Source organism: Schistocerca nitens, unplaced genomic scaffold (genome assembly GCF_023898315.1).
Source record: "Schistocerca nitens isolate TAMUIC-IGC-003100 unplaced genomic scaffold, iqSchNite1.1 HiC_scaffold_447, whole genome shotgun sequence".
NCBI lineage: Eukaryota > Metazoa > Arthropoda > Insecta > Orthoptera > Acrididae > Schistocerca > Schistocerca nitens.
In genome coordinates this window covers 26,527-49,083 of record NW_026045980.1, presented here as the reverse complement: position 1 = coordinate 49,083, position 22,557 = coordinate 26,527, and the positions used below count along the sequence as shown (strand labels likewise).

General features: G+C 43.8%; 1 protein-coding gene across 1 annotated transcript in view; it reads left to right on the top strand.

Annotated features, from left to right (window-relative positions):
• LOC126232134 (uncharacterized) overlaps positions 1–22,557 on the top strand; it is a gene marked incomplete at its 3' end in the record, with an annotated part of 51,694 nt that overhangs the window by 5,077 nt on the left and 24,060 nt on the right. The window contains exons 2-3 of the mRNA XM_049942442.1: positions 3,642–3,897; positions 16,947–17,113. Coding sequence (XP_049798399.1) covers positions 3,642–3,897; positions 16,947–17,113 — 423 coding nt within the window. The remainder of the gene's footprint in view (positions 1–3,641; positions 3,898–16,946; positions 17,114–22,557) is intronic.

The window sequence follows — 22,557 nt, the reverse complement described above, 5'->3', positions numbered from 1 at the left end:
GTAAGAAGGAGAAATGCCTACCATAACGCTTCCAACTTGGATAAAGGTCGGATTGTAGCCTATCGCGATTGCGGTTTATCGTATCGCGACATTGCTGCTCGCGTTGGTAGAAGTCCAATGACTGTTAGCAGAATATGGAATCGGTGGGTTCCGGAGGGTTATACGGAACGTCGTGCTGGATCCCAACGGCCTCGTATCACTAGCAGTCGAGATGACAGGCATGGCTGTAACGGATCGTGCAGCCACGTCTCGATCCCTGAGTCAACAGGTGGGGACGTTTCCAATACAACAACCATCTGGACGAACAGATCGACGACGTTTGCAGCAGCATGGACTATCAGCTAGGAGACCATGGCTGCGGTTACCCTTGACGCTGCATCACAGATAGGAGCGCCTGCGATGGTGTACTCGACGACGAACTTGCGTGCACGAATGGCAAAACGTCATTTTTTCAGATGAATCCAGGTTCGGTTACAGCATCATGATTGTCGCATCCGTGTTTGGCGACATTGCGGTGAACGCACACTGGAAGCGTGTATTCGTCATCGCCTTACTGGCGTATCACCCGGCGTGATGGTATGGGGTGCCATTGGTTACAGGTCTCGGTCACCTCTGGTTCGCATTGAAGGCACTTCGAATAGTGGACGTTACATTTCAGGTGTCTTACGACCCGCTGCTCTACCCTTCATTCGATCCCTGTGAAACCATACATTTCAGCAGGATAATGCACGTCCGTATGTTGGTGGTCCCATATGGGCCTTTCTGGATACAGAAAATGTTCGACTGCTGCACTGGCCAGCACATTCTCCAGATCTCTCACCAATTCGAAACGTCTGGTCAATGGTAGCCGAGCAACTGGCTCGTCACAATCCGCCAGTCACTACTCTTGATGAACTGTGGTATCGTGTTGAACTGCATGGGCAGCTGTACCTGTACACGCCATCCACGCTCTGTTTGACTCAATGCCCAGGCGTATCAAGGCCGTTATTACGGCCAGAGGTGGTTGTTCTGGGTACTGATTTCTCAGGATCTATGCACAGAAATTCCGTGAAAATGTAATCACTGTCATTTCTAGTATAATCTATTTGGCCGGCCGAAGTGGCCGTGCGGTTAAAGGCGCTGCAGTCTGGAACCGCAAGTCCGCTACGGTCGCAGGTTCGAATCCTTCTCGGGCATGGATGTTTGTGATGTCCTTAGGTTAGTTAGGTTTAACTAGTTCTAAGTTCTAGGGGACTAATGACCTCAGCAGTTGAGTCCCATAGTGCTCAGAGCCATTTGAACCATTTTAATCTATTTGTCCAATGAATACCCGTTTATCATCTGCATTTCTTCTTGGTGTAGCAATTTTAATGGCCAGTAGTGTATATTCGTAATTGTTGTTTTCCTATGCCACGGATGATTTTCCAAATACAAAATTACGTTTGGTACCAACTCCTAGGACAGCGACTGTCCTTGAGTACGTTTCACTGGAAACGGGAACTGGGGCTCCCTGTCCGACAGCGTCGATGAACTACACCACACCTGTTTCAGTAACACTTTCTTTCTATTGCCGTGCACGTGTCACCACCACTATACGCCTTTTGTACATTGTTCGCACGACACCACAAATTCCACTGACTCATTTGCAGAAAGGCAAATCCTTCATCCGCCACTTCTTTCTCACTCAGCGAAATTTCTTGGGATTCTTTCTGACGGAATCTCAACTTCGGCTACTGTTACTGAAGATATAACGCAATGTTTACTTTGTTTATCGTTGCCATTGCTCTGCTTTGTATCAACACCATTAGCACTGTAGCACTACCGTGAGTTACTCGTCAACTAAGCAGTTCAGCTACGCTCCGTAGCCTCGTGCTGTCGACAGCATTTGATAGCTCCAGTCCCTCCCTCTGTTGGCATCTGCAGCCAGTGTTGTGTTAGCACGGTAGGCAAAATGTGGGTCGTCGAATGGCGTTAGATCTGACATGCCAACGCATGTACAGCTTGTGCCTTTACCCTTAGCTAACAGCAAACACGGAAAACAAAATGGGCTATTTTTAGAAGTGAAGCAGGAAATGCAAATGTTGCTTTTACGTCCATTTACATTAACACACCTGGAGGATGCCTTACCTCGACTTGTTTACGCTTGCCTTAACTCGAGCTGAGGCGGCGGCCTCTGAATTTCATAGTTCCCTTCGAAGCTTTAAGGTGTTTCATCTAGAGAGATACTTTTTGTGTGTCCAGAGACCATGCCGCAAACTTTCTGGCAGGTGAGAACAGATCAGCGCTTTTTAGTGCAAAGCCACGCTCTGCCACTCAGTGCCTTCATTGCTGCTTTATTGACGGCGAGGAACCGTATGTCAACCGCACTTGCATATCGGTCGACAATTTCAGTTCGATTATTTCTAAAATGATCTCAACATTTGATGAGTACTTAGCTATTACATTTGTTTTCTCCCTGCTGCGTAAGCGCTGAACGTTCCCACACAAGTACAAAGGGACAGAAGTGCAACTATTGCCTCGGAAGTGTACAGAACAACGAATGGCAGCGCCTCTGCTGCTTACCTAACGAGATACCCTGGGTAAACAGTGCTACAGCTAAGAGGAAAATAAAGCTCAGAGACGGATCCCAGAGATTAAAGCGAGAGTGGTATGCCGATTACATCATTGGGAATTCCAGCTTTTCTGGCTGCAGTTATTTGACTGTGACGCAGTACTTGGCAGGTAGACTGTGATGAGACAGGCTAAGTATGCGGCGCTCCAGGAGAGGAGAGCACAGAATGCCCGGGGTCGTGATTCACGGCCCAGCCTGGACTGGAGATCTGAAGTCACCAGGAAAGGCTCCCACCGGCTGCCGCTCCAGTCTGGAGCGCCCTGCCGCCTGCAGCCCAGCTGCCTGTCGGCCAGCCTGGAGTCTCCTCTCCAGCCCCGCACTGCCAGCTCTGACACCAACGTGAGACTGTATCTGCTCTGGCGTTCTGCAAAGGTTTATGAGCACGGGTCCATATGTCTCATTCCCAATCCCGCCAATCAAACGAGTTAACGATAAGTGTGATTTTCACTTAAATATTACTGTCTGCGCCTAGCCAGGTACATCGCACGTTCCTGTGGTAGCGGTGCTTACTCTGTCAAGCTGTGGCAGAACAGCATGGCTGACATGCGACATTCAATTATTTTGTTGAAAGGATGTCGAAAATATCGCAAGCGAGCTGTCTCAAGGACTCAGAAATGTAACAGCTGCGATCAGTGTAACCAATTACGTATTGTATACCGAGTGGCTCCCCGTGAGATGGGCGAGAATGCAACGTGGCATTCTCCGCTCTGCTCAGGGCCTCGATGCACGGACCGTCCACACCGATGCTGCAGTCAGAACTTCGGCTCATACGGAATGACGGCACAGTGTCCAGTGTTGTACTGTCGGCGCAGCTCTTCCCGCTCCCTCGTCAAGGGGAGCCGCAGCAGTGGCCGCCGTGCTGTCAGCTGACTTGTTGACCTTTTGCTTGTAAAAGTGTGCAGCACACCTCACGCCGTGTCCATTATCGTTGGCTGCAGCTCTCTTAGTGTTTCACTTTCAGTAGCTGCTAGTACTGATGTGCATATGAGTAGCCCGTGGAAGCTCGTGAGTCAGAGTGCAGACCTCGAGGTGACTGAAGAACGTTTTGCAGTTTGGCCAGCGAAGATGAGAACGTGCGACAGCTCGGACCAGCCGCTCCTCGCGTGGTCAGCTGCGCAGCGCCTGACAGACCACATCTGGGACTCCGGACTGTCGCCGCCGCCAGCAGGTGGAGCGGAGGAGGGAGGGGGGTGCGCCGCCGCCCTGGCGCAGCTCCGCCGCCTCACGTATAACGAAGCCTGGGAACTCGTCCAGAAGCTCGACTGCCAGATCGCTGACGACTGTATCGACTCCCGCCGTGTACCGAGGTATGTAGACCACTCGATGCCATTACTACTAACTGTACAACTAATTCTTTCCTTAAATTTATTCTCAATGCTGTCACCTACTTTTCCTATTTTGCGATACTAACTGTCAATAAGGGCACATTTGTGAGACCCAAAGAGGAAGCGCGCTAATACCTTCTGCCGCCGCCTCTTCTGTTGACACTTTCCACCGAGCAGTCAATGGAATGTGCCTCGTGGCATACGTCTCTCTCCGCTCGCTGTCTCCGCATATCGCTACAGCAGACAGTAAATGATCTGATGATGACAGTCAAAGACTGAAAGCGGTAACTAACAATAAAAGCTTTTCATCGAGACTGCTTGCCTTACTAAAATTGAATTTATATTCCTATTTCCCAACCGTATTATGAAAAATCAATAAAAGTACAGCGTCGTTTGAGATGACAACAGCTGTAGCTCGATATCGTTGTTAGTTGTAAATTAGTTCAAAAGTGAACAATAAACACTGCAAGTGGCTAAATTAATTACTTTTCGAAAGAAGCAATTATAGAGCCAACACCCTGCACCACCAGATTACAGTAATACTCTACAACATTTGCTGTATATACGTAATTAAAATTTCTAACAAGGCAGCAGTCAGCAACAGTAAAATTATGGAAGCCATAGGAATCGAACAGCCAACCAGTGGCACGTCAGATGTTTATTCACACTTTTACCTTGCTTCACTGTTCATTAAGCCATGTGGCTATACCTTAGCATTTATATGGGTCATTTTAGTGTTGACTGAGCTTTATGACCTGTTTTCTCTTTTCACACAATAAGTTTACACACGTTACTACTTCTTCCAAGGAAGAAAGGTTTATATCTGTTTAAACCTAGGTAAGGATTCGAATAAACTTGTGAAGTACAACTAGCTGGTGCATGATTCCCATTCTTTCCATACATCATTAACTTATAGTAAGACAGTCACATTCAAGCCAACTATTGCTTCAAGGATCATGAAATGGCATCACAGTATTACCGCCTCTAGCCTCGAAGACTTCAACTCGGCGGGGAAGAGAGTTCCGAAAGTTTCTTCAGATACGCAGCATCTGCCCGAGGCCTCCCACTGCTGCATCAGATCCCGCAGAGCTACCAGTGTGTGGGGATGTCGGCTCCCACGTCTCAGCTGCTGTTCCAGACAGTACCGTACAACGTCTGCGGCTCTGAGACCGGGTTGTCTAGTGTTCGCCTCGATGTGCTGTAGGGCGCCTGAGTGTTCGTGAAACCGGGAGTGTATCCACGCAGCCCTGGGAACACGACTGTGTGTGTCATCTTCTACAACGCAAGTGTCCAGAGAATAGGGCAACACTTCGTCACCGAGAATGTTGAAATAAACGAGCTGGTTCAGGTTCACATTAACCTTAGTGACTGAATCCAAGTCACGGTGACAGAAACACCCCTATGACAGCATAGAACCACCAGTGGCTTGAACTGCATCCTCTATAGGCCGTCGGTCCCATCGCCACCTCCATAATTTCAGAAGAGGCGAAATCGCGCGACTCGTGTGACGCACCTCCACCCAGCCACTGTCCGTCTCTGTGTGGTTTGGCGCATTCAAGACCCGCCGCTGTGTGTGTCTGTGTGAGCGGCGGCCGCTGACTCCAAATGTCGAGTCTGAGCAGCCGCCTTCCGAACGATTGCTAATCAGCTGGTTCAGATGGAACTGCTTTGCCAGGCAAGATGGCGTAATGTTTTGGATTATGAATGAAGTGCGAAACTTACGTTTTTCTGTGTGTAAAATTAGCTGAAAGCCTTGCCGCGAACGTAAGTACACGCGAAACTATGTAACAACCGAGTACACATCAAAACTGTATCCACAACACTACGGCAATCCCAACTGTATAACGCTGACATACTGCTGAAGGATAGGTGTTTAGATGGTTTAATTAATGAGAAGATACTGAATCGAATTAGAGACAGTAAAAAATATGCCACAACTTGACTGAAAGAAGGGATCAGTTGACAGAACACCTCCTGGGACGTCAGCGAATCGTCCGTTTCGTAATGGAGAAGTAGTGTGGAGAGAAAAACCTGTAGGGGGACACCGAGTGGTGAGTACAGCAAACAGGTTCAGATGAATGCAGGCTGCAGTAGTGGAGGGGCTCGCACAGGATAGTGTAGCATGGAGGGCAGCATCAAATCGGTCTTCGAACTAACAATGACAGCGACAAATAACTACGACAATTGTAATGATAACAGAAATAACGTTATTTCTCACTAATCTGAAATCTGAATCTTGCTGACAGATGGAGACTGTGTGTCAGGCCGGCACTCAAACCCAGTCCTCCTCCTTTTGCGGACACCTCTCACACCAACTGTAGTACCGAGATATGAACAACAATGTGGGCATTGTCGGTCCGCCTTGATGCAAAATATTTTTGTTGTTCATTTATTTATTTATTCATTGCCCATGTTAGTTTCAGAGACAAATATCGCCATCAATGTAAAAGATGCAGAAAATAGCACAGTTATAAAACGGTGTAAAACGTTATTACATGTTTACTGTTTGTTTTTTAAATATTGTGTTCTGTGGGTACTTTCATAATAGCTTATTTATCATACATTACAGCGTGGTTTTAAGATCCTTGTTGGTGTTTGGGGCATATTTTCTGTGTTTTTCTGTTGCCGTTTTTCTCAACATAAATCATGTCATTTGCTACTGTGTGAGCGACTATTAGTAAACAAATACGAAAACGTGAACTTACGTACGTCAGCGTTATGCAGTTGGGATTACGGTAGTGTTGTGGATACAGTTTTGGTATGTACTAGGTTGTTACATGGTTTCTCGTGTACTCATGTTCGCTGAACGGCTTGCAGCTAGTTCTATACACAGAAAAACATAACCGTCGCTCTTCTTTCATAATGCATAACGTTACGCCAACTTGCCGCTGCCGCTGGCGTGTCTCGTGAGAAATGTATCACACGTTGCAAGAAGGTTATGAAAATTTAAGCGCGAGTTCTGACGACTTCCGTTCCTCATTTATGTGTGTCTGTCTGATCGGCGAGTGGTTCTTTTGCAAGTGTGTGCTTTCTGTTGTGTGTCGTGCGTCAGTTCTCTCAGAGCAGTGAAGATTGTGTCGTTGAAAGGTGTTGTTTCTCCGTTTATTACGTTTTTCCCTTCCACTATTGCTTTTTGTATGTGATAATTTTCTTCTGTTGTTGTTGGTATAAACAGAAAAACTTCTGGGATAGAATAAAATGACCAACCTAAGTGATTATCCAACACAAAGATATCAAAGGAACCCAGAGACATTAATAGAAAGCATCACACGCATCCTCACACAGAACCAGACAAAAAGAATGATACAAAGGAGTCCTAAAGCTCCACTCTTAACAGGCCTCCCAAAGGTCCACAAACTTCTCACTCTAGTCAGGCCAGCGGTGGACTTCAGAGAGACACATGTACACATGGAACGACTTAAAACTTGCTACCGTTTAATTTTTTGACAAAAAAAGGAATGCAGGAACGAAAATTAAAACATGTGCAATCTAGTGCAGATTTCACATTTTAACTGGACTTGACTGCACACTGCCCACAGTAATGCACTGCAAGGTAACTTTTTCCTCATTTGATGTGGATGGATTTAAAAAGAAAGTCGCGTTTCTGGAACGGACACATTCTGACAAAGACAGTGAAGTTCCCTAAGATCACTGGTGTTAAAGGAAATACGGAGTTTGAAGAATACGTTGTGGCCTAGAAAGAATTACAAGGGTAGTTTTATAAAGTTTTTGAGATTTTTAAAAGTTTGCTTGCATTAGCGCTTCATTGCGTATTAATACAGGTTACGTAACATCAGTGCTCTTGTGCCAAGTTATCCTCTTCCTTTGTGTAAACTTTTCTGTCAAAACATGTCTAGCAAATGTGATGTTTGCTGTAGAAATCTTAAGGCGGGGGTGTGAAGACTGTGTAGGTTATGGTTTATTGGGGCGAATGTAGCGGCGAGGAAACTGGGTAGATAAAGACGCTCCTTCATGGCAACGTGTGTTATGTAGAAAGGACAGAAAAGTTGCTGAAGATGAGGCAAAAATTTGTGCCTTAAGGCTGAATTAGAAAATGAGGACTTGGAATTATGTAGGCTAAGGGAAGAAACAGGGACGGGAAAGGTAGGAGCAAAAAGAGAAACTGTTGAAAAAACTTTGAAATTCAGCTAGTAAATCAGTTTGGCTTGCTATCTGAATTAGTCAGGAAGGGCCTCATCCAGATGTAGTTGAATGTATTTTGAAGCAGAATATTAGCTTCAAGAAAAAAAGACATGTAGGGATCAAATCAGAATAGTAAAAGAAGAATATAGCTTCTAGTTAACAGTCAAGGCCAGGAGCTTCAGGAGGAATTAGGTGCAGCGTACCAGCTCACAAGTTTTGTGAAAACAAATGCTAGGGAGATGAGGTAATTACAGTTGGAGCAGCAGGAAACAGCCTGTGGTATGAATCCAAGGTGTACTATTGCGAGAGACTTGGATGAAATAGGAACATGAACTGGCCACAGAAATGTGGTGTCTGTGGAGGTCTTTCAGCGCCATGTTCGGTCCTGCATAAACACTGCTGTAAGGCGTGATAACACTCTGGCTTGCTATCTGAAGTAGTGGAGGAACGGAATGTTCCAGATACCCCCAAAACCACACATATGCGATGTTCCTGTTGACATTACTGGTAGGTGAGGACACACTACGCATGGCCTGCACCTAAATAGGAAGGGGGAAGATAAGTCAGCTTCTCTATTAGCCTCAGTCACACGAAGGTGGCCCCTGTGGTTAATGGGACATGTTAGATAGGTTTTTTGTGTTAAGGTCAAAGTCCAAACAGGCAACAGTAAAAAAAATAAAAATAAAAGATGCTCCATGTACAGTAAATAGGGATGAGCTAAGGGTAGTATCAACTTACTTCATCAGAATATCAGGGGAATAAAAAATAAAGTAGATGATCTGTTAGTATGTGTAGATGACCTCACAAATAACAATGAGATTGATATACTTTGTCTGAACACCATGTAACTGTGGTGATGGATAGTGTCAGTATAAATTAGTATAATTTAGCCTCTTACACTTCCAGATATAGCATGGATAAAGGAGTGGTTGCCGTTTACAAAAACAAGGATATAAATACAAAACTGGAGAAGTAAGCAAATTCTGCATGGATCAGCACTTTGAAGTTTGTGCATATAAACTACAGCTAGATAATGTATTGTTGATGCTAGCAACAGTGTACAGGTCCCCATTAGGAGATTGGGAGCTACTCATAAAAAAGTTTACGCTGTCTATCAGCCAAAAACAGGAAGTTGTTAATCTGTGATGATTTCTATGTTAACTTTCTAACCAGTTCAGATGGGAAAAGTATAAGTGTTATTAATTACATATAGAATCAGCTATCAATTTCCCTACACATATAGCTCAAGACAGTAGCGCTCTAATAGATTATGTATTTGTACAGCAAGAGGGTGCAAAACTAACATACGCTTTTCCATTGATAAATGGATTATCAGCCCATGATGTACAATTGATTAAATTAGAAAACACAGCAAGGTGTACAGTTCAGAAACCATGAAATAAAACTGTACGGTTGCTCAACCCAGTGTTTATTGAGCACTTCAGAGAAAATTTAAGAAATGTTAATTGGGGAGATGTATATAATGAGCCAAATGCACTTGTGCCCGGGCATGGCCCATGAGCTGATGTCTTGGCCACCCCTTCTCTAAAGATTTCTCCCCTTTCTACACTCCTCATTTCTTTCGTGATTCCTACAAACACTAACACATGTGCTCGTACTGATAAATAATTAAAATACAACCTACTGGTCAATTTTGATTAATGGGTACTAGGCCACGTTCCATAGCGTATTTCTGTGCCAAAGGCTTCGTCCCCTAAATCTGGAGGCACTACCAGAGACACTACCAGAGGCAATAAGCACTGAGACATCAGTGCCTTAACGAAACGTGAAAAGAAACATGTCAGAGATTTCAATTTTTATGTATTCTAGAGCTTCCAGCAGATAAGGGCAATGCTACAATGCTAATGACATAACGAACCTACTGCAGTATAACTGGCGTTGTATAACAACCAGGAAGGTACAGGGAGTTCAAAAGCACTCCAACAGCAATACTTTGAGAAATGCATCAGCTAGTGAAAGCCTCCTCGAATTCTCCCACAGACAATAAATGTCTTTTTAAATCAGATCTGGTCCCACCAAGATTGTGTGGTGTGCCAAAAATTCACCCATCATTCCATTAAGACCAGTTGTTAGCGCTATGGACTGTTCGACAAGCATGGCTGCCAAGCACTTAGCAAGTCTTCTACAGTTCTCTGTAGCAAAAAAAGACATATAAAAGGTTTAGTTCATTTATGCAAAAAATAGAATCCTTCATGCTGAGCCCATCACATATTAGCCTATTTAGACATTCTATCACTGCTTACTAGAAGAAGGAATCGGTTGGCAGGACATATTCTGAGGCATCAAGGGATCACCAGTTTAGCATTGAAGGGCAGCGAGGAGGGTAAAAATAGTAGAGGGAGCACGATGTCACATATAGAAATTACACTCATAGGCAAAAAAAGGAACTATCTGAAAGGTCCAGAAACAAGTGGATGACTTATTCGAGAGAGAAGCTTCACAGATTAAGCAAGTCAATAATGCGTCCTTATGTAAGCAATGCATCCTGATGTAAGCAATTTCTCAGCTTCGCATTGATTGACAGAGTTGTTGGATGTCTCCCTGAGGAACATCATGCCATATTTTGTCCATATGGTGCGTTAGATCCTCAGAATATCGACCTGGTTGGAGGTCCCTGCCTATTTGCTCCAATTATTCTCAATTGGGAAGAGGTCTGGCAAATTTATTGGCCAAGGTAGGGTTTGGCAAGTCCAAAGACAAATAGTAGAAACTCTCTCTATGTGTGAGTGGGCGTTATCTTGGAAAAAAGTTAGCCAATGATGGCTAACCTAGAAGGGCAGCAGAACGCCATAGGCGAACTGGTGTGCTGTAAGGGTGCCACAGATGACAACCAAAGAGGTCCTGCTGTGAAAACAAATGACACCCCTGAGCATCAATCCAGGTGGTCAGACCATATAGCGGACGACAGTAAGATTGGTATCCCACGACCATCTGGGGCATCTCTAGACGCGACTTCGGCCAGGAATCTCATTGACTGTAACAATGATGAGCCTCACTTCTAATTGAGCCCCAATGTCCAGCAAAGATGTGTCTGGAGGTGCCTTGGAGACTGGGGGGTATCAACCTGAGTGTCGCCCACCATAAGTCCCAACAACCGGGAGTGATGGTCTGGGGTGCCGTTCACTTTCATAGCAGGACCACTTTAGTAGTCACCCACACAGCAGAGCGGTACGTCGATGATATTCCACATCCAGTTTTGTTGCCCGTCATGGCAAGCCATACTGGCCTTACATATCAGCAAGGTAATGCCCGCCCACACTCAGAGCGAGAGTTTCTATTGCTCGCCAAACATACCTTGACTAGGAAGGGCGCCAAACCTCTCCCCAACTGACAACGTTTGGGGCATACTGGGTAGGGCCCTCCAACTATCTCGGGGTTTTCATGACTTAACCTGCCAGCTGGACATGACTTCGAACCATGTCCCTCAGGAGGACATTCAACAGCTCTGCCAATAAATGCGAAGCCAAATAACTGCTTGCAGAAGGACCAGAGGCGGACCAAAGCGTTATTAACTTCGCTCAGTTTGTGAGGCTCTCGAATAAATCATCCAGTTTTCTGAAACTGTATTCATTACAACAGTACAGGGAACACACTCAGCACAGTTACAGCGGAGTTCTATATGTAAAACTGGAAGGAACAGCTCATCAGCCCAGCAAGAAAAATCCCTATCGTTGGTTTTGTTATATTGATGACACTCATACTTCGTTATATAGCCTCATGGACAAAAAGAATTCAGAATTTCTAAACTTTCCGAATGATATTAGTTATAATATAAAATCCAGTATAGAGAAAGAGAAAGAAGTTGAAATATTTTAAAATGTAGAGCTACTTAGAAAATCCACAGATGTTAGGCACAGAAGGTCTGCAAAAACCTCACTCACACATGTGCATACATTCACAAAAATTCCAGTCATTGTCACAAACTGAAAAGAGCAGTAATAAGAACATAGGTCGGCTTGGCTTAAATAATGTGTCACCAGAGTAGTTGGAGGAACGCTCCGACCATTTAAACACTACTTTCAGAATAAATTATTAATCTGAGAAAGAGATAAATAGAGCAGTAAGTCTATAAAGGTACGGAGCTTCTCATGAAGAAGAAACAAAGATTTACTCCCATTCGTAAAAGCAGTCATGGTTCCCATGATCAGAGTACGAGGAGTACATAGTATTGATGCAGTGTTTATACCAATTACGAAGGAGCGTGAATGTTTCGAACACTGTAAAGAATGTACGGCCAGCACTTGCCACAGGAGGAATATATAAATTGTCTTGCACACACAGTGAAGCACACATGTGTAGTACAAACAGAAGTACTCATTTCTTGCTTAAGGAACAGAAGAGCAGTTGTCATCTGCGAAATAGCAATAAATCGGCAGTCGCAGAACATCCACTCGGACCAGGGAAACTAAAAATTCGTCTCTGCATTACAGAACCAATATTACGTGCTTGAATTTACAGAGAGGGCATTCAAATTCCAAAGCACGAAAGCAACTTTAACGGAAAGAAGAATGAGTGAAATTAGACTAGTTGCTGGCCTCAGTGCTGAATACAGAAAACAGCGCCAAGTGTTCCCCGGCAGAAGCTCGACAACACACGCACTCGTGACTCTGCGCTCTTAAGCAGCCGTCTGATGACATCACAGCCCGACTGTGGCAGGGATCCGAACAAACAGTTCACCTTGTAGAGTTTATAGAAGTTTCAAACTGCTGCCTGAGCCTTTATAGCCTCTGAAGATGTCTCCAGCATTTGGAGACGAAACGTTAGAGACCTTTCCATTTTTTTTTTTTGAGTCATCTGTCTTCTCATTCGTTTGATGTGGTCCACTACAAATTCCTCTCCTATGCCAACCTGTTCACCTCAGAGCAGCACTTGCGACCTACGTCCTCAATTATTTGCTGGATGTATTCTCCAATTTCGTACCATGGAAGTCATTCCGTGATGTCTTAGCAGATGTCCTATCATCGTGTCCCTTCCACATATTCCTTTCCTCTTCCATTCTGCACAGAACGTCCTCATTCCTTACTTTGTAAGTTGACCCAATTTTCAGCATTCGTCTGTAGTACATCATCTCAAATGCTTTGATTGTCTCCTTTTCCGGTTTTCCCACAGTCCATGTTTCACTACCATTCAAAGTTCTGCTCCAAACGTACATTCTCAGAAAATTCTTCCTAAAATTAAGGCCTATCTTTGATACTAATAGATTTCTCTTGGTCAGGAATGCCTTTTTCGCCGGTGCTAATCTGCTTTCGATGTCCTCCTTGCTCCATCTGTCATTGGTTATTTTGCTGCCTAGGTAGTAGAATTCCTTAATTTGATATACTTCGTGACAATTAATCCTGATGTTATGTTTATCTCTGTTCTCATTTCTGCTACTTCCAATTCCTTTCGTCTTTCTTCGATTTACTCTCAACCCATATTTTGTACTCATTAGACTGTCCATTCCATTCAGCCCATCATGTAATTCTTCTTCACTTTCACTTTCAGGATAACAATGTCATCAGCGAATCGTATCATTCATGCCCTTTCAACTTGAATTTTAATCCCACTCCTGAACCTTTCTTGTATTTCCATCATTGCTTCATCGATGTACATACTGAAAATACGGGCGAGACACTACATCCCTGCCTACATCTTTTAATCCGAGCATTCCATTCTTGGTGATCCACTCTTATTATTCCCTCTTGGCTTTTGTACATATTGTGTATTACCTGTCTCTCTCTACAGCTTACCCCTGTTTGTCTCAGAATTTCTAACACTTTGCGCCATTTTACATTGCTCAACATCTTTTTCAGGTCGACAAATCCTATAAACGTAACTTTATTATTCTTTAGTCTTGCTTCTATCACGGACAGCAACGTCGGAATTGCCTCTCTGTTCTATTTACCTTTCCTAAGGCCAAATTGATAGTCATCTAACTCATCCTCAATTTTCTTTTCCATTCTCCAATATATTATTCTTGTCAGCAATTTGGATGCATGAGCTGTTAAGCACACTGTTCGATAATTGTCGCACTTGTCAGCTCTTGCAGTCTTAGGGATTGTGTGGATGATATTTTTCCGAAAGCTAGATGGTATGTCGGCGGACTCATACATTTTATACACCAACATGAATAGTCGCTTTGTCGCCAGTTCCCCCCAATGATTTTAGACATCCTGATGGCAGGTTATCTACCGCTTCTGCCTTATTTGATCTTAAGTCCTCCAAAGCTCTTTTAAATTCTGATTTTATTACTGGATCTCCTCTCTCTTCTAAATCGACTCTTCTTTCTTCTTCTATCACATCAGACAAATCTTCCTTCCTCACGGAGGCCATCAATGTACTCATTCCATATATCCACTTCCTCCTCCTTTTTTGACGGTGAAATTCCCACTGCACTCTTAATATTACCACCCTTTGCTAACAATTTCACTCAAGGTTGCTTTGACTTTCTTATGCGCTGACTCAGTCCTTCCAACAATCATTTCTTTTTCGATTTCTTCACATTTTTCAGGCAGCCATTTCGTCTTAGCTTTCCTACACATCCTGTCTATTTCATCCCTCAGTGACTGGCATTTCTGTATTCCTGAATTTCCCTGAACATCTTTGAACTTCCTTCTTTCATCATGGGTAATAAAAGAAATACTTCAGTTATTTATTTTAATTCTCATGGTTTCTTTGCAGTTACTTTCTTTGTACTTATGTTTTTCTTTCCAACTTTTATTATTGTCCTTTTCAGAGATATCCATTCCTCTTCAAGTGGACTGCCTACTGGGATATTCCTTGTTGCTGTATCCATAGCCTTGCAGATCTTCAAGAGTATCTCGTCATTCCTTAGTACTTCTGTATCTGACACATTTGCGTATCGATTCTTTCTGACGTATCTCTTAAACTTCAACGTACTGTCTATCATTACTACATTGTGATATGAGTCTATATCTGCTCCTGCGTATGCCTTACAATCCACTATATCATCTCGGAATCTCTGTCGGACCATGATGTAATCTAACTGTAGTTCCCCATATCACCCAGCCTTTTCTAACTATATCGACGCGCAGGTCGCCGAAGTGGCGTCAAATCGAAAGACCTGCACCAGGCGAACGGTCTACCCGACGGGAGGCCCTAGCCACACGACATTACCATTTTTTTCTAATTATACATCCTCCTCTTGTGATTAAGAGTATTCGCTATTACTAGCCGAAATTTATTACAGAACTGAGTCCGTCTTTCTTCTCTCTCATTCCCTATCCCAACCCCACATTCTCCAGTAACCATTTCTTCCACGTTTTCCCCTACAACTGCATTCCAGTCTCCCATGAGTATTGGAGTTTCATCTCCCTTTACGTACTGTATTACCCTTTCAGTACCTTCATATACTTTTTCTGTCATCTTAAGCTTCCGACGTCGGCATGTAGTATCTGAACTATCGTTGTCGGTGTTGGTTTGCTGTCGATTGTGATAAGCGTAACTGTATCACTGAACTGTTCACTGTAACACACTCTCTGCTCTACCTTCCTAAAGAATCCTACTCCCGTTATACTGTTTTCTGCTACTGTTGATATTACCATAATAGCAGGCCAAAATACGACAGTCCCGCCCCACAGCAGAACCCATGGATAGAGACCTGCACCGGTGCCTGGTCACCTACACAGCCTTGTACGACGAGTCCCAGTCGACAATCAAAACCTGTACTCGCCGGTGAACACAAGCCCACTCCACTGATCCAGGTTCCGTTTCACGTGTCCCCTTAGGCAATTTCTTCGCACTCTAAGGTCCCAGGTAGTTGTTTATTGTTGTGGTCGCCTAGTGACCAAATTCATCTAGTGGAACTGGCTACTTACTGACTGTGTCGATGAGCCTCCAAGTTGACAGCAAACTGAGGGAGTACTTTTACAGATAGAGGCTCCAGCAAAACACAAGCGGAACTGAGCCCACAGAGTTCTACCTCCATGATACAGAGGCACACAGGCAGTCATATGTGCCCCTGGATAGGACCAAAATTTCCTGCAGCTACTTCCTTAATTACCTTGGTGCCTCCCTCTTCCTGTCACTGTCATTTATGCAGCACTGCGCGGACCTGTGAAAGTCGTTTGGTTCTATTCTAAATCAACTGCACTACATTCCTGCAAAAAACTGTGGAGGAAATGTAGACAAACAAAACAACGCTGCAATTTCTGTTGGTTATTGAGCTGTCGCATATTGTGCTAAAGCGTGGGAGAATGGCACTCATACAGTTAAGACGTAAGGAGCCATGTCGACTATTAATGACATTGCTACAACAGCTCCCACTTAGGGGTTGCATGTTCTGTCAAATTTTGTCCCTGCTAATCTCACAATCAAGGATGCCAAGGTGCTAATTCCTAAAACAGAGTGCTATAAGAATTCAGTCCAACTGAGTAAGGTAGCGCAGTATGGTCTTTCTTGTCACGAAAGACCAAGATTCAACCTCATCCAAATGGCACAGGAGAGACATGGCAACGTCTTGAAAACGTGGTATTATAGTGGAAGTGCTGCTCGTGACTATGACGCCAAGGAGCAGACGGTGAGCCATGTTGTGGGGGAGCGCCCACTCCATGCCTTTGAAGGCAGTTTGCTGTGCTTCTCCAATCATAGTTCTGGCTGCATGTTTGTATGTGAATTCTTGTATTTCATCAGAAATGATCAGTTCGCCAGAATATGTTAGCAGACTCGCATACCAGCCGTAATTTACGCCAGAATTCCTGTCTGACACCTCGATTTGTCTCTATGGGGCTGGCGACCTCTATCAATGGGAAACGTAAAAGCTGGAGAAAGGCAAGTTGAGTTTAGTTTTCACTATTCTATTCTACAAAATACAGTCAAGTTTCAGAATATCATCTGTGACATAAGCTGACTCCATTTTATTTTGAAAGGTTGAACAACATGGAATGGAACATGACAACGCTGCAAACGGCTGATCTGAGGCATCATATCCTGTCCCAGTCAGCGCATGCTGTTCGGCGCATCACAAGAGCCACATTAAGCAGGGTGAGATGTGAGGCGCGGCGTCTTCTTCAGTTTAAGTGGAGGAATAAATCTGGTGAGTATATTATTTGGAAGTTCGTTATTGTTAAATAAAGTGTAATGTGCTCATTTAGGTATTCTGTAAAAACTCTCGTCGAGGCTTATGAACACATGATGATGGAGTTGCACCACATTTGAAAATTCAGTCCTAATAACAGTGCATAGAAATAAAAACATGAGAAGTAAATAATAATCACACTGGAGAAAAGAAACAGTTATCTAATCACACGCGATTGCATCTAACAAGAGAAGATCACCAACCTTGTCTCATATATGAGACGCAAACTTGCAAGGTGTGAGCCCCAGCTGTCTATGTCGCGCGGAGATTTGGACCGTGATTATGAGTGTACGCAGTTAAGACCTTCTGAACACACAGCTTTTTAACGCCCGTGTTCCACATGTTTCTGGCACGCTCCGCTGCGTTCGCCCATTGCCGGAGCTCGAACTACTGTGCGGTACGGTGAGTGAGTGGTTCGTGTTTATAGTGCCGGTGAACCGACAAGCTGTAGTGTGGCACGTCCAGGAGCAGTATACAGTGACGGTCAGATTGCCACGTTTAAACGTCAAAGCTCGCGACAGTTGTGACCGGTAAGCGTCGTTATAAGTGGCTATTCGACTAACTCTTACACGAGGCAAAAGAAACTCTATGAGCGTTTCTTTGTGCTACTATTTGTACCTTGCGATTTAGTTGCGGCAGTCATACAGAAGACCCGTTAAATGGAGAGAAGAATAGTTGATTGACGTTAGACTATTCTTTATGAGTGGATGGTGGTGACAATGATGACGATACCCTTTCACCACGATCATTTTCGTCAAACAACTTCATTGGCACAATGCGACGGAGACGTAAAATCACGAACTGACTGTTTAGGAAGCTTGCTTTGAAGAGGTAATATTGTCAGATTTTACCTGGCCTCTGTCCGTAACAGAGATCTGTGTGTGTGTGTGTGTGTGTGTGTGTATGTGTGTGTGTGTGTGTGTGTGTGTGCGTGTGTTTTATAAAAAACTGTTGCAGAATATGTCCTAAAATATTGCTAAACAGTGTTGACCATATATGCGCATGGCATTGAAATACTATCTGTTCATATTGCTTACCCTTTTTTCATGTTAAATAACATGTGTTCTACTTGAAGAACAAAGTTTCGAAACACATGGGGCAGACGTGACCGGCTCCACACACGTCTTCCCACACTTGCGACATGAAGCGGCTCTGAGGGCTCTGGACGTCACCCCGCTGCACAGTACTCTGCACTCGTGCATCAGGCAGCTGCAGTGGGGCGGAGCCAGTGGCAGGCAACCTGCACCTACAGAACTTTAAAAACTCTGCATTCAAGACGTCTAAAATGAGTATTATCTTAAGTATGGCCATTTATTTTAAGAGAGGACGGGTGTTTGGTATCTAGGGTTGAGATCTCGGAAGTGTACGTTTTTCTCCTTACAAAAGAAGGTCGAGTTAGTTATGTTTATGTGGAAGGTTACAAGTAATTAACATGAAGGTTGAGGACAGATTTCATTCGATGTCAGATAAAAGATCATGCTGACACAGGAGTAGAGTCTCTCCAGTTGTGTCGTGTTCAGCTGACGTCACTCAACAGGTCCCGTAGAGCCGCCAGATCGCAGGGACGTTGAGACCGCCGCTGTCCACACGCTGGTGCCAGACATTTGCTGTGAGGCTGAGACGGGATGGCTTAGCGGGCATGTCGGGATGCGGCAGGACGGCTGAGTGTTCGGCAGTCCAGCCAGGAGCGTGTCCACTCGGTCTGTGAACACGGCTGCTGTCTTGGGAGCGTCCCCAGGGCACTCAGCATGAAGGTAGCGCACAGGTCCGGATTAAAAAATCACTATGCGATGTGATGTGATCTAGACTGCTCGCTCACTAAACTTCAGCACAGATCTCTGACACGTGACGTTTTAAGACTCACATTCATTGTCGTTGCGATAAAAGTGACAATGCAGGAAGGTATCGTAACTTTTACGAAATTTTTAGACCTTTAATGCCATACGCTACAGAGCGTACGGGGATCCACTACACGATGCCAACCCCAGCAGAACAGACACTAAGAGTCGCAAGAAACGACAGAGCCCGTGTCCTTAGAAATAGTGTAATGTGCGTTATAAAAAGTAGCGGTATTTGGCACATTGTGTACATTTATTTACTTCTTTATGCGTTTATTCCACCTGATAAAATTAAGACATTCATGCACACTCTTACATATAACCTGACATCTCAATGAGTCAACATTACGACATGCGAAGTACACGGGCAGCACGCGGTAGTGATAAATATACTACTTCTGCTAACAACAACAATGGAGACACATAAGAACACACGTTTCTCTTGATGGGACATGTACAACTGTTGATACACATCCCAGTGATAAAATCAACTGCTGATGTATAATTTTGCAAGTGTAGCAGGTATTGTCACTGATGACAGAAATTAATGTATGGGGTTTCATAAATTCTACATGTTATGCTTTATATCAGAATACACATACTACAAAATTGTAGATCTGCATCTTTAAGTTGACTTACATGTAAAACAGTGTAACTGTTTCAAACTGTGGATGCATTACTTTTACATGTTTGTTCGCCTTTCTTTTAACAAATTACATAATGATAAAAATATCAAAACTTTACGTACTGCAATTACATAACATTATTGCTTCAGTACAAACAGTCATGATTGCACACGACGTTTTGCCTCGGAGCGGAGTGGAAGAGAGGGGAGTCCCTTTCTCTCTCCCTCTGTCGCTCTTTGTTTTAACTCTAAACCGTCGGTAGCTATAGAAAGATCTCGCTTCCCCACGGGAGGTATGCTTCGAAAATGATCGAGGCACAGGAAATTTCCATCTGAGGTTACGTCCTGGTAAGGCTCTTGTTAATACTCATACTTCTGTATTTATGGGAAGAATTGTCCGATTATCTATGTCTAGAAGTCGAAATCTATCGTTTTCTAAATCCTGCTCTTCTATTGTGTGGCACACCTAGGGCCAGATATAAGCTCAGATGTCAACTGAATTGCGATGAAGAGTGGATTGAAGTTTAAGAGAATGGTCTGGAAGAACAAAATGCGGAAAGGAGTGGGACACTAAAGTGCAAAGCAATCGCGAAATTCATTTGAATTTCTCTTGGTCTGTAGATATTACGTTGATGAATACCACACAGGCAGTTCATTTGAACAGAAATGGACACCTATGAAAAGGGCATCGTAGAAATAGGACAAACAAAGATAGACATAAGGAGCTAACGGTAAAGAACCTTGGGAAACAGAAAAAAACACAGCAATTGATCAGAAAATCATTGGCGAAAGTGTCAACCAAGAATGATTGAAGTTGGCGTCTAGAATATACGAGAACGGTGGTATACCATTAGACACCACCATGAAGATAAGAGCAGAAACTTGCAGGCCTATCGCACAACTAGCATAACACCTCATGTATGGGATTTGTCGACAGGACTAATATATACAGAGGAATGGAAAAGATAATAGAAAATATGATAGATGACGATCATTTTGACTGTCAGAAGGCTAATAGCATGAGAGGGCGGTACGTCTGATATTGTGACTGATGACAGAAACAAAACTTGGAAAATAAAATGGCCACATTCATAGACCCTATAGACCTAGAAAAAGCATCCGGAAATGTAAACTTCTGCAAGATGTTCGAAATATTGAGAAAAATGGGAGTAAGTTGCAAAGAAATACGGGTGATACGTACAAGAACCAAGAGGAAACAAGAAGGTTGCATGACCAAGGACAAAATACTGTCCCATCTTCCTACCAAAGCGTTTGGTATGTTCCATTCTTCACCGAATCTGCTGAGAACCTCATCATTTTTTCTTTTATCAGTCCATCTAATTTTCGGCATTCTTCTCTAGCACCACATCTCAAACGCTTCGATTCTCTTCCGTCCCGGTTTTCCCACTGTCCATGTTTCACTTTCACAGAATAATGTGCTCAAAACTTAAGGGGTAGATTTTGGGAAAGTCACCCAGAACTGTGGGTCAGGGGAAACTTACTGTACGAGATGAGAAGGGAAGACTAGTTGTTGAGGACTGCATCGGACGAGATTTGAAAACCTAAGAGCTTAAGACGAGGTGATTTGCACGACAGAGATTACTGCTAAAACATTGATCACAAGTTATTAAGAGTGAGAAGGTAAGCACATTGTACATAACAGAGGTGGGATGGGGCGGTGAAAAATAGATGGGAATGACAATGAAAGATGCAGGAAACTGAAACGGAGTGAAGCAAAGAGTAGTTACAGTGATAGAAAGCTGGATGGCGAGAACCAAGGACACGTTGTAAAGTTAGTTCTCACCTACGGAGTCCTGAGATACTGGTGTCTGGGGGAGGAATCCAGGTGGTGAAACAGGCGCTGGTGTCACGAATGTCACGTTGTAGACCATGCTCTGCAACAGGATATTGTGAGTTACCAGTATATACCCTCAGCCTATGCCCATTCATACTAATTGATAATGTGATGGTAGTCATGCCTATGTAGAAGGCTAAACAGTGTTTACGTAGTAGCTGGAATATGACTTGTATCTTTTCACAGCTGGCTCTCCCTTTGATAGAATATGTTTTGCCAGTTACAGGGCTATTATAGGAGGATACACTCTTGTTAACTCGGGGTCAATGTTTTAGCAGTAATCTCTGTCTTGTATATTACCCTATCTTCCACCTTTAAGCTCCCTGAATGCGGTCCCCAACATTCCTTCTCACCTTGTACGGTAAGTCTCCTCTGACCCGCAGTTCTGGGTGACTTTCCCAAAATCTACCCCTTTTCCCCCTTTTCCTAGACCTGTCCAGTCCTTTTCCTTAACCCTTCTTCCTTCTGTTTCAACCCTTTTACCTGCAGAAGGAGCCACTGGCTCCAAAAGCTTGCCAATCACAACAGTTTCTATGTGTGTTCTCTGCCGCTGCTTCGTGAGTCGATTCTTTTATCTATCCTATTAAATAATTTTATCAATGATTGTTTGATTTCGTTGTTACAAAACTGACAGTTGATGTTAGTTGACTTCGTTTGGCCATGAACATCTTCTTTGAATGTTCTTCTCTACTCTTTATGTTCTCTTTCATTTTTCCATTATGAGTTAGTTTGTCCTTGGTTAAAATGGCTCTGAGCACTATGGGACTCAACATCTGTAGTCATTAGTCCCCTAGAACTTAGAACTAGTTAAACCTAACTAACCTAAGGACATCACACACATCCATGCCCGAGGCAGGATTCGAACCTGCGACCGTAGCAGTCTCGCGGTTCCAGACTGCAGCGCCTAGAACCGCACGGCCACTTCAGCTGGCTACTTTGTCCTCAAGGTAGCAGAATTTTTTCAGTTCGTCTTGATCCTCGTCTATAATTCTGACATTAAGTTGATCACTGATCTGATTTCTGCTAGACCTCATTAATTTAATCTTTCTTTCATTTAGTCTTAATTCGTAGAGTCTACCCATTA